General features: G+C 59.8%; 3 protein-coding genes across 6 annotated transcripts in view; 1 reads left to right on the top strand and 2 right to left on the bottom strand.

Annotated features, from left to right (window-relative positions):
• AGFG2 (ArfGAP with FG repeats 2) overlaps nucleotides 1-1,609 on the top strand; it is a 29,433-nt gene extending 27,824 nt beyond the window's left edge. For 3 of the 4 annotated variants that reach the window (XM_032255193.1, XM_032255196.1, XM_032255194.1), the window contains one exon: nucleotides 452-787. In XM_032255193.1, coding sequence (XP_032111084.1) covers nucleotides 452-511 — 60 coding nt within the window. In that variant the 3' untranslated portion in view covers nucleotides 512-787. Of the gene's footprint in view, nucleotides 1-451 lie in introns of all 4 variants that reach the window. The other variant, XM_032255192.1, reaches the window with a different exon arrangement.
• A 6,440-nt stretch (nucleotides 1,610-8,049) lies between these two features.
• On the bottom strand, nucleotides 8,050-9,322 carry SAP25 (Sin3A associated protein 25). Its single transcript, XM_032255190.1, has 5 exons — nucleotides 9,131-9,322; nucleotides 8,938-9,044; nucleotides 8,695-8,848; nucleotides 8,489-8,586; nucleotides 8,050-8,406 (listed from the first exon to the last, which is right to left on the bottom strand). Exons 2-5 carry the CDS (start codon nucleotides 9,025-9,027, stop codon nucleotides 8,176-8,178), a joined length of 573 nt encoding a protein of 190 aa, XP_032111081.1. The 5' UTR covers nucleotides 9,028-9,044; nucleotides 9,131-9,322; the 3' UTR covers nucleotides 8,050-8,175.
• LOC116534628 (ZO-2 associated speckle protein) lies at nucleotides 8,050-10,477 on the bottom strand. The gene is given in 6 exon segments (XM_032255189.1): nucleotides 8,050-8,406; nucleotides 8,489-8,586; nucleotides 8,695-8,848; nucleotides 8,938-9,044; nucleotides 9,131-10,168; nucleotides 10,170-10,477. Coding segments are annotated over 2 exon segments (606 nt in total). The 5' UTR covers nucleotides 10,457-10,477; the 3' UTR covers nucleotides 8,050-8,406; nucleotides 8,489-8,586; nucleotides 8,695-8,848; nucleotides 8,938-9,044; nucleotides 9,131-9,849.
• Nucleotides 10,478-10,480: the final 3 nt, after the last annotated feature.

Raw genomic sequence — 10,480 nt, 5'->3', positions numbered from 1 at the left:
TTTTTTTTTTTTTTTTTTTTTTTTTTTTTTTTTTCTTTTTTTTTTAAGACAGTCTTGCTCTGTCTCCCAGGCAACAGTTCAGTGGCCTGATTTTGGCTCATTGCAACCTCCCCCTCCTGGGTTCAGGCAATTCTCCTGCCTCAGCCTCCTGAGTAGCAGGGACTACAGGTGTGCACCACCACACCCAGCTAATTTTTACATTTTTAGTAGAGATGGGATTTTCCCATGTTGGCCAGGCTAGTCTTGAACTCCTGACCTCAGGTGATCAGCCTGCCTCAGTCTCCCAAAGTGCTGGGATTACAGGTGAGCCACCATCCCTGGCCTCTTCTCTCACACTTTCCCACTGCCGTCAGCACAGCGATGTTTTAAGAGAAAAGACTCCTGGCTGCCTTTCTTCTTGGCTTCCAACTCTTCTCCCCTAACCGGAAAATGTGTTGTTCTTTCTTTCCAGACTGGACCCTCATCCAGCCCATTCGCCTCCAAGCCTCCAACCACCAACCCCTTCTTGTAGCACTGTGTTTTTTTGGGGGTGTCTTCCCTGCCTTCTGGGGTCCCTCTGCTCCCTAGAGCTCTCATGACCATTTGCCTGTGGGCGTTTCTGTGGGCCTTGGGGATAATGGAGGTGCTAATGCTTTGCTTGGGGCCTGCAGGTGAAAGGTAGCTGTCCTTAGATTCCACAAGGCCTCTGCCCCTCCCTTCTCCCACACCTACCCAAGCAGGAAGCCCAGGAGGAGTGGGGGCAGGGTTTGGCCTGGAGGAGTGATGGGGGGATTTTTTTCAAAAGATCAGTTAGAGTAGCCCTCCTTCTCCCCTGCCCTCGAAGCACTGTGCTCCCCTGCTCCCAGCCCCGTGGGCAGAAGACGTTGTGGACACAGACTGGCCAGCCTTCCCCTGTGGGAACAGCTCTCCCCTCGGCCCAGCTGTGCTCCTCCTGGACGGGAGCTCAGTGGGGAGGGTGGGGGAAAGACAGGCACAGTATTGATGGGGCAGTGACCAGACAGTCCTGAGACCCAGAAGGCCTGGGTGGCCCAAGTGCTCTTGGTGACCCAGCTTGGCCAGCACACCCTTTCCTCCTGCCCCCACCCCTTACTGAAGGGGTCCTCCATTGTTTTGCTTCCCCAGCACCCCTCCCTCATCCTGGGCGCCCGGGTGAGCAGTTTACCTTCGAACTCACCCAGGCCTGGCAGTCCTGTCAAGCACTTTAGTTAGCCGTTGGTGTCATGTTTGGATACCAGTGTTTTATATTTATATAGAGAAGATTTTCTAATATAGCCTATTATATATAAATAGATCTGTCTATATGCACATACATACATATATATATACACCCAGCCGATCTCCCTCTCCCAGACAGCTCTCGTATGTGGGGAATGGGATGAATCCCCATCTGTGCCTCGACCATCAAAGTCAGAGCTCCATGGCTGGAGTGGGGCAGCCACCTGTCCTGGCCCCCATCAGCCCCAGAGCCTGGGTTTTCCAGGGAAAGGCTTTGTGCAATTGCCTGGTCTTTTATGTTTTTCTCCACGTGCCTCCTCTGTCCCCAGATCTCTGCACCAAAGCTCATTGCAGGTAATGTTGGAAAAGAACTGCATTTGAACGAAAGAGAAAATGGCTCTCATGGTTTTGCTTCAGGGGCTGCAGGTCAGTCAACATGACAGACCCTTGACCTGGCTCTGCTGGGCTGGACTGCCTGGGCCAGTGAGGTCGCTGCCATTGACCAGAGACAGGGCAGAAGCTGTCCCTATCTGGACCAGAGTCCTGCATTAGCAATGGGAAGAAGCGTGGCAGGAGAGGGGCCGCCACTGCCGGGGACTGGAGTTTGATGTGAGCAGGAGTGCCCTCTGGGGCCGGGGTGGGTGAAGGAGGTTGGTGCCAGCGTGGAAGTGGAAGTAGATCCCTCCTGGGCCTGGGACATTCTCTGCCCCGGGCTCTTTCCACCTGAGGATGTTGTGGCAACAGCCATGGTGCCTGGGCTATTTGTGTGGTGACAAGACAGATCTGGTCAGGGGTGGGTGGCAAACACCTCACCTGGCTGGGCAGAGGCCACCTTGCTGTTTGGCCCAAGGCCAGGAGAGGCCCCTCCCTTTCCACCATTGCCCTGGCCCCGTGGCTGTTCATTCTTGGGGTTTGGGTCTTCTATGGAGAGAGGGCAGCAAGGAGATGTGGGAATTGGGTAATCAGTGTATTTACTTTGCAGATTTTTCGGGAAATACCTCTAGCTGCTGCTATTTGCAGGGCCGGCCTTGGCCTCCCTGTCTTTTCTGAGAATCAGCACCTGGCCTGTCTGTTCCTATTCTTCTCCTAGCCTCTGCCCTCCTTCGGTCTCCTGGGTGGTCCCTGGGTCTCCCACCATACTTCGCTCTCTGGCCTTTGTGTGTTCCAGCTCTTCCCCTTCTCTGCCACCCTAGATTAGTATCTCTGTGTACCTCTACCTCATCCTCTCACCAGTTCTTTCTGCTTAGAGCAGGAGGGAGGGAAGCTGAAATCTGTTGTGGTGTGTTAGGAGGAGCCTTTCTGTTCTTTCCCCCCAGCTTCCGTTAATCTACCCTTATGCCAGGAACACTGAGGTTTGGAACTGAGGCCGAACCAAAGGGCCTGCCTGTTTCCATCACCCATGCTGGCTCCCGGCATCTCCTCGCTGTCTGGGTCCAGTCCCGGGTCCTCCCTGCAGATTCCCTCCCCTCTGTCCCACAAAGACTCCAGCCTGCTCGCTGGCCAGAGCTAGATGACCAGTCAGAAGTTACACCAGGTCAGCCTGAGGCCCAGGTTTCCCTGAGCACAGGCTGATACTAGGAGCTGCCCTCCTTGGCTGGGGACAGCCCAGCACCTCAGGCTCCAGCCCTCCAATGAGCTGCCTCTCCTGGAGAGTAGCAAAGAATGGAGAAGCCCTGGCCTGATAGGAAAGGTAGAAATCATTGCCCGGTAACTGCAAATTCAAGCCCACCATACATACCACAGGGCTGGAGTGACTCACCTAGGCTCACACCGGACTTCTGGCCAACTCAGGGACCATGCTCTGCAGACAGCAGTCATCTAGCATGGCCCCAGCATTCAGCTGGTCACCTGCGGACCATCCCTGCAGGTGAGGAAGCAGGAGCCAGCCCCCAGAGGTCTCCACGTTGGAGCTTGCAGGTCAGACCCGCAGGCCAGAGGATGGGAGCAGGGCTAAGGGTAGGGGCTGAATGTGTGGCTCTGTCCCTGCATCACCTTCCAGAGAGGAGCAAGGGCTCCGACTGGGGAGGGAGGAGCACGCTGGAACAGCCTTGTTTCCCCCATGAATCCCCCCAACCCCATGACATTCCTCCATAGGGGCAGAGAACACAGTGACCTGTCCCTAACAGGGATGAAAGGTGGACCCCTCAGGTTGGGAGAGGCAGAGCTGAGGTTCTGCCACTTTCTGTCCCTGGGGAGTCACTCAAGTTAACAGAGCTACCGGCTGAAATAAATCTTGTCGGGGTGTAGGGCTGCAGAGGGCAGCATGTTGCCAGGGCAACTGATGTAGGCCAGTTGCGTCAGTCCAGGCTTGTCCTGGAACTCAGCGGGCCCAGTCACCAGGCACTGATCACCTGGCATTGATCAGCACCCACCCCTGAGGCTTACCCGGGCCCTCAGATCCGTGCCTTTCCTACCTGTGCACACCCAGCACCCAAGGTTCAATGACACAGTGGTTTGGAGCTGGATGCTGTCACAGCAGCTGTGATTTTACAAGGAAGGGTGCTGCAGGCAGACTTGGTTGATGAGGACTGGGAAGGGCAAGCTATAAAGAGATCTTCCTCGGGTAGCTTCAAGCTTTGGGGAGTCGAAAAGGCTCCCGGGCTGGGAGTGCAGCAAGGACAGGGGCCCTTCGGTGGCCTGCTCCTTGAGGCAGCAGCAAAACTGGGAGGGGGAGGGGTGTGCACGTGATGTCATTTGTGTCCCTGCCCCTTTGTACGTACATGGTGCCTGTATCAAGGCCCTTGGCCACGTGGGGCTATGGCCTTGAACACAGCCCGGTTTTGGTGGCCACTTACAGAGCCACTGCCTCTCCGTGGCTAACATCCACCACTGGGCGGTAGCCAAGCCCCATCCCATGCCCCCCACCACCCCGCACCACCTGAACTTCGAGCCTCTTCTGCACCCCGGTGGGGCTTTGGCTGACCAGGTTCACCTGGAGTAGGCTCTGGGTCCCACCTACCTGCTGACTGGGTGCTGGTTGGTTCCCTACGTCTCCCTCTCAATGTGACCTTGGAAAAGTTGTGCCAGGATCCCAGCTCCATGCACAAAGCACTCGTTTCCTGTATTCCCACACACACAGGGTCCCTTCCCCAGGAGGCAAAAAGCATGGTAGGAAGCCCTGCCCACCCTGCTTAGGCTGCCCTGGCCCTTGGACCAGGTCTGGGTCCTTGCTTCTGTTCTCTTGTGTCTTTGTCCTATCTTGCCCCTTCCCTGGGGGAGCTCCTCCCTGAATGCCATCTTTACTGGGGCTACACGTTGGTCTCTCTTACCTGACTCTCAGCTTCCTCCTTTAGGCACCTTACTCACCTTGGGTGATATCCCAGGGTCCTCTAAGATCCTACCAGGTCACCTGCTGGTTTGTCTTGTGCACCTTCACCCCCATCCCACTGGGGGTCAGTGGTCCTTGGATCAGAACTGAGTGCAACAATGTCCAATCCCCAGCCCAATCGCAATTTTTCCAAGAAGGAAAGGGTGCCTCCACCAGGAAGTCCACGGTCAGAGCCTTCAGGTGGTCCCAGGGTGGCATTTTTGGGCAGAGCATTTGGTGGTGAGGAGGGGCCCAGAGAAATGGGGTAGTCTGAGGGGGTCTGAGAGATGGCCTCTTCCTCTGAGGTCTCGTTCAGCGGCCATTTGATTGGGTTCCAGCGGGTATGGTCTGTGCACAGGGATTACCCCTTAAGCTTATTCCAAGACACCTATCACCCCAAACCTTCAAGAAACTGAATCTCCAGCTCAGAGATAATCCCATGCAGTGCTCAGTCACGGTGGCTCCTAGGGTTACTTGGAAGGGCACAAGACCACTCCTCGATGGGAAGGGGGTACATGAGGGAAGGATACCTAATAGACCAAGGTGGGTGCAGCAAGAGCCAGCAGGGTGCACGGAGGCCCCTGCTGCATGGGGGCCCTGCTATGCCACCCTCTAATTGCCCACGCCACCACTGCTGCCACAAATCCAGTGACACTGGCCTCACTGAGGCTTTCTCGGTTGCCCCGACGTCCCTGCTGCAGTCGGCTAATTTGCAGAGATGCCCCCACGCTCCCTAACCCTTATAAAGGCTCAGTCTTGGGGTTGAAGCCTCCTCTCCTGGACTTCCCTACTCAAATTCCAGCACTAGGGCACCTGAGGTTTAGCCTCGTGGAGTGGGGGTTCCGTAGTGGTGGGTCCAGGCCACGGGCAGTAACCACCAGGACACCAGCTATGTGCAGAGCCCGTGCCCCAAACTTCCAGTAGGGAGCCCGAGAGAGACGCTGGGCATCAAGACGGATGGCAGCCTGCCTAGCTGCTGCTCCCAGTCCACAGGGTTCGCCACTTCAGCCCCACCCCTACAGGCCTCTCCCCGCGCCCAGGACGGGAGACACAGCCATCTCTACCCTTCCTGTGGCTACTTTATTGCCTTCGAGCCTGGATGAAGCCCGCAGGCGGTGGCCCCGGAGCGAGCCCGGAGTCCCAATAGGCCGCCGTGCCCCTCAGCCCGCCGCTGCCCTGGGCCTGCCTGGCCGACGTCCGGTTCTGCGGCCACTTGCGCACAGACCGGCCGCGTCCCGAGTATTCCGAGAGTGAGCAGAAGCTGAGTGTTCCGAGCGCGGCCTCAGCACAGCCTGAGCCCGGCGGGCGCGTGCACTACCAGCAAGTGCGCAGATGCACGCCAGCGCCGCGTATCGCCTTCTACACCCGCGATAGCAGCTGTGCGGAGCGGCAGCCAGCGAGGCGGAGGAGCAGGCGTGGTACAACGCCCAGCTCGAGGCACTAGGCGCCGCCAGTGAGGCCCGAGCCCCGGGCTGCCGGAGGCCCCGGGGGGCTTGTGGCTGTGGTTTCTCCATGGCTCGCCCCTCCCCTGGGTCACCGAAAGTTCAAACATTAAAGGATTTGCAGGTTTAGAGTTCTCCGGGCATAGGCCAGGCGCCGTGGCTCACATCTGTAATCTCAGCACTTTGGGAGGCCGAGGGTGGCGTATCGCCTGAGGTCAAGAGTTGAAGACCAGCCTGGTCAACATGGCGAATCCCAGTCTCTACTAAAAATACAAAAATTAACCGGGCGTGGTGGCAGGCGCCTGTAATCCCAGCTACTCGGGAAGCTGAGGCGGGAGATTTGTTTGAAAAGGGCAAGCGGAGGTTGCAGTGAGCCAAGATCGCGCCACTGGACTCCTGGCTAACAGCCGGATCCTCGCTCCATTCCAGGTGGTCTGGCTCCTGACGCTGTGGCCCAAGTTGCTGGGGGGGGGGGGGAACCCAGGGCCTGGGTAGCGGCTACCGCCTGTGCTTGAGCTCCGCGGCAGAGGCTCCCTGGATGCCCCGCACCTGCCCCTGCTCAGTGAGCGCTGCTGCGGCCACGGGGATTGTCTTCTTCCTGGAGCTCGGCTGCTCGGCCGCTCCCGGGGAGCTGTGGCTGCAGGAGCCCGACACGCGGCGATGGCCCAAAGCATTCACGAGACCATCCTGGTGGCCATGAAGTGACTCCGGAGCGGTGGAGTCGCCGACAGAGCTGAGTCAATGCCCAGAGACCATGCGATCAGCGCTTTCAGACTCCCTGTCTACCATCCCTGAGACCTCGGCTTTTTCGGCCTAGTCAAGTGGCCTGAGCCATTGGGGGTGTCTGGGAGAGGGAACCCAGCAAGCAGTCCTGAAGATCTTGGCAAACCTGGGAGGGGCAACCTTGTACCCCAAGGGGGCTACGTAACCAAGGATGTGGGTAGTGACTACAAGCCCATAGGAACTATCCCTACAAGTCCGAGTTGGGGAGTTTGGACCCAGGCCCAGGGGCACCCATCATGGTGTGGGGGGTGGCTGGGGATGGGTGGGGGTTCAGCACTGCTCCTGCCCCCCTTGGAGCTGGCTGGGGAGTTAAGTGTGCATCAAGTTTGCAGCTCCGGAGAGCCTGGGAACATGCACCACCAGGCTGGAGCCCCTGACAGCTGCCTCAGTTACGTGGACCTGGACCTGGTCCCTTCTCTGGGGGCACTCTGCCTGCACAGCTACACGGGCATTGAATTCTAGAGCTCCCGGGAGGCACCAGTGAGGAGACCTGAGACCTGGGTATCTCTCTCCTACTGACTGATGGCGAGGGTTGATGGAAAGATGGGAGGGAAGGGCATTGTAATGTCCCCCCTAACCCCCCATCATGGGAGGGGCTCTAAGGCCCAGATGCCACCTAGGACATGTGACCGGCAGGGCAACAAGCTGGGGCCTCTGCCCTCTCTGTCCCTTCCAGCTGTGGCTCCTAAGTCTTGAGTAGGAGGTTCTCCAAGAAGTTGGGCCTATTTTATGGGAGAAAATTCTAGAACCCATCCCTGCCCAAACCACTGAAACGACACACTTCTGGGCTTTCTCAGCTGAAGCCCTGGTCCTCTCTGTTTCCCTGCAGAGTTGGTGCAAGAATCTGGAGTCTGAGGTCGGCTGTGGCAGGGCTGCCTTCCACCAATGATGGCATTCACGTGTACTGTCACCCTCCCCCACACACCTGCAGTGCATTCTTTGGTCTCCTTTGAGCCAAACAACTAGCCCAACCCAGCCAAGAACTGAACTCTCAAGGCCCCAGCACAAGAGGTGTGGGAGTGCCAGAGATCTTACTGCTAGTGCACCCTAAAAGTGAGTCGCCCCTACTTCCCTGCCTGGCAGAGTTTATGACTCCTTGCTTCCTATACAATCAGCCCTGCAATGCCATGCAGACCACCCACCCACTCATTAAAGGGGCTCTGGCCGGTCAGCCCAGAAACAACTTAGGTCATGGATACCCCTGCCCTCCACCTAACACAGCAGGGGGCGGCCTGCAGTGGGACAGAAAGAGACCCCATTCCTGCTTCTATGCCTTCCTCTGCCCCGGCCACACGGAGCCCGTTTTGCAAACCAACACTTTTATTGTCAACACAACCAGCCCACCCTGCTCCAAGAAGGCTATGAACAATGGGTGTCTGGGGTCTGTGGGAGAGAGGGGTCAGCACTGTGAAAACGGCTGGGGCCATCTCAGGGGCTGGGTGGGTCAGAGGCAGGGTCTGGGGGGCCAGCAGCGGGTGTGGCAGCCGCGGAGGAGCTGGGCCTGGGCTCCCCCTGGCTCATCTGCAGCAGGCCAGTGAGAGCTATCAGCTCTGGCCCACTGAGCAAGGCGGTGGAGCGGCCTGGGGAGGGTGACAGGCTGGGGAAGACCCAGGGGGACATTATGGGGGGTGGCGGCAGCAGCTTCAGGGAGCCCATCACCTGAGGAGAGAGAATGGGATGTGTTTCTTGCCAGGCCCGCCTGGAGGCTGGGGTGAGGCCAGGGAGGGGAATGGGCTCTCACCTGCTGGGGGGCCTCGGAGAGGTACAGGGGGACGCGCTGTCCCTGGGGCAGCAGAGGGTCTGAGAAGAAGACGTCTTCACAGCACATCACCGGGAACCCTGGGGAGGAGACACCACTAGGGTGGCGGGCTAGGGGCTCCCACCCCTGGACGCTGCTTCCCGGAGGAGTTGGGGCAGCCTTGCACCCAGGCGGACTGAGGGAGGTACCTGCATCTGGGTGCACCTGCTGTCCATTCTGAGGCCCTGTGGCAAGGGCCATGGGCCGGGGACCCCTGCCCGAGGCTGCCTCATACAGCGGCCAGAACGAGGGGTGACATAGCGTCCGGCCTGAGAAGGAGGCTCCTGAGCTACAGTTGGCCCCCTGGTGGGAGAACAGAGCACTAGAGCCTCAGGCCACTGCAAGGTGTCCCTGTGTGCCCCAGCCAGCCCCACAGGTTTCCCCCAACTCACCCACACCAGCCGAGGCCCTGCTTTGGCTTCGTACTTGGGGTCCCAGGGTGCTAGAGGAGTCATCCTCGAGGGGGCCTCCTCCCAGGTCATCTGGGGGGGAAGGGGAACTGGAGGGACACTTGGGGATTACAACAGGCTCAGAGTCAGTGAGAGAGGCTCTTGGGGGCAGTAGAAGCAGCAGGGCCAGTCCTACCTGGGGCTCCGAGGGGCTGCTCAGTGGCCGGACCTGGCGGATGGCGGGGCAGCAGCAGCTGCTCTCTCTGGGTCCAGGAATGTCTGCGGGATGGGGGCTGTGGGCTGGAGGGGCAGGGACTGAAGCTGCAGCCACCCTGCCCCCACACACATTCCCCTGTAGCCCAAGGGTGCCTGGTGCAAGGGAGGCCGACAGACCCAATCTTCAGCAGGGACAATGGAGACGCCTCCGTAGAGCGCGGGCGAAGGCATGGAGGCCCCAGTCGCTGTCCCCCCCCCCCCCGTGGCTCCGACCAAGCCCCTCACCTGTCCTGTGGGGGTGTCCCCAGCTCCCTGGGAGCGTCCGCTCCTGAGCTCCAGGCCTCACCCTGGTCCCTGCTCGCGGTGGGGCCTGGTCCCTCGGGCGCCTCTTCCGGGCCCGCGCCCCACCGCCGTGGCGACCAGGGCAACATGCCGTGTCCCCGCCGCCTGTCCCGCTCAGGCTCCCTCCCGGCGTGGCGCGAACTGGCCCGCGTGGCGAGCTCACGCCCGAGACCTCGCGGCGACGCCGGCGCCCTGTGCGTCTCCCGACCACGTGGCGCGTGCCCCCGCCGGGCTACCGCAGGCGCCCCCTGGCGACGGGGCGGAGAATCCCCGAAACAGAGGCTACCCCGCCCCCGAGACGCGCGTGCTCAGACACAGTCACACCTGAGGGCCACCCAGAGGACTTCTGGCTTCTGTTTATTGCAGTTGACACGACACCTGCGACACCCGTGGGCCTTCCACCCCCGGCGACGGCCAAGCCTGAAGGCCAAGGGGTCCCAGGCTGCCCTCACTGAGTTCTTGTCTCAGAGCATGGAGCCCAGGTGCGTCTTCTATTTCCCGGGTCCTAGGCGGGGTGGGCCCTGTGACCCCACCTTCACCCCTAAGGCCGGTCCAGCAGGGCGTGGACGACAGCAGCGATGTAGGGGAGGCCCCTTCCCGAGGCCCCCTCCTCCTCCAGGATGTGGTGGGGCTGGCACAGGGACTCCTGGGGGAAGGGGCCAGGTTAGCTTCCCCAGTGCCCCCGACGACTTCCCACCCATGGCAGGGGGTCGGGGGCAGGCCCGGGCATTCTGGGAGACACCGTGCACTCGGGGCTCGGTGACAAATGAGACCCAAGAAAGCTGTCAGCGGTAACAGAAAGGAGAATGACATAGGGGCTGAGGCTCCGGGAGCATGAGGCTGGCATCTCCAGAGGGAGATGCACAGAGCCATGGCCATGGCCACTGCCACCACCATGGAGAGCAGACGTGTTCGCACACAACGCGCAGATGCGTTCGCGCACACGCAGACCAGACATGCTCATGAACACACACACACATACACAGGC

Source organism: Sapajus apella, unplaced genomic scaffold (assembly GCF_009761245.1).
Source record: "Sapajus apella isolate SASKATOON/1434 unplaced genomic scaffold, GSC_monkey_1.0 scaffold88, whole genome shotgun sequence".
NCBI classification, from domain to species: Eukaryota; Metazoa; Chordata; class Mammalia; order Primates; family Cebidae; genus Sapajus; species Sapajus apella.
Note: the sequence above shows the minus strand (reverse complement) of the source record. Positions and strands in the feature narration are given on the sequence as shown.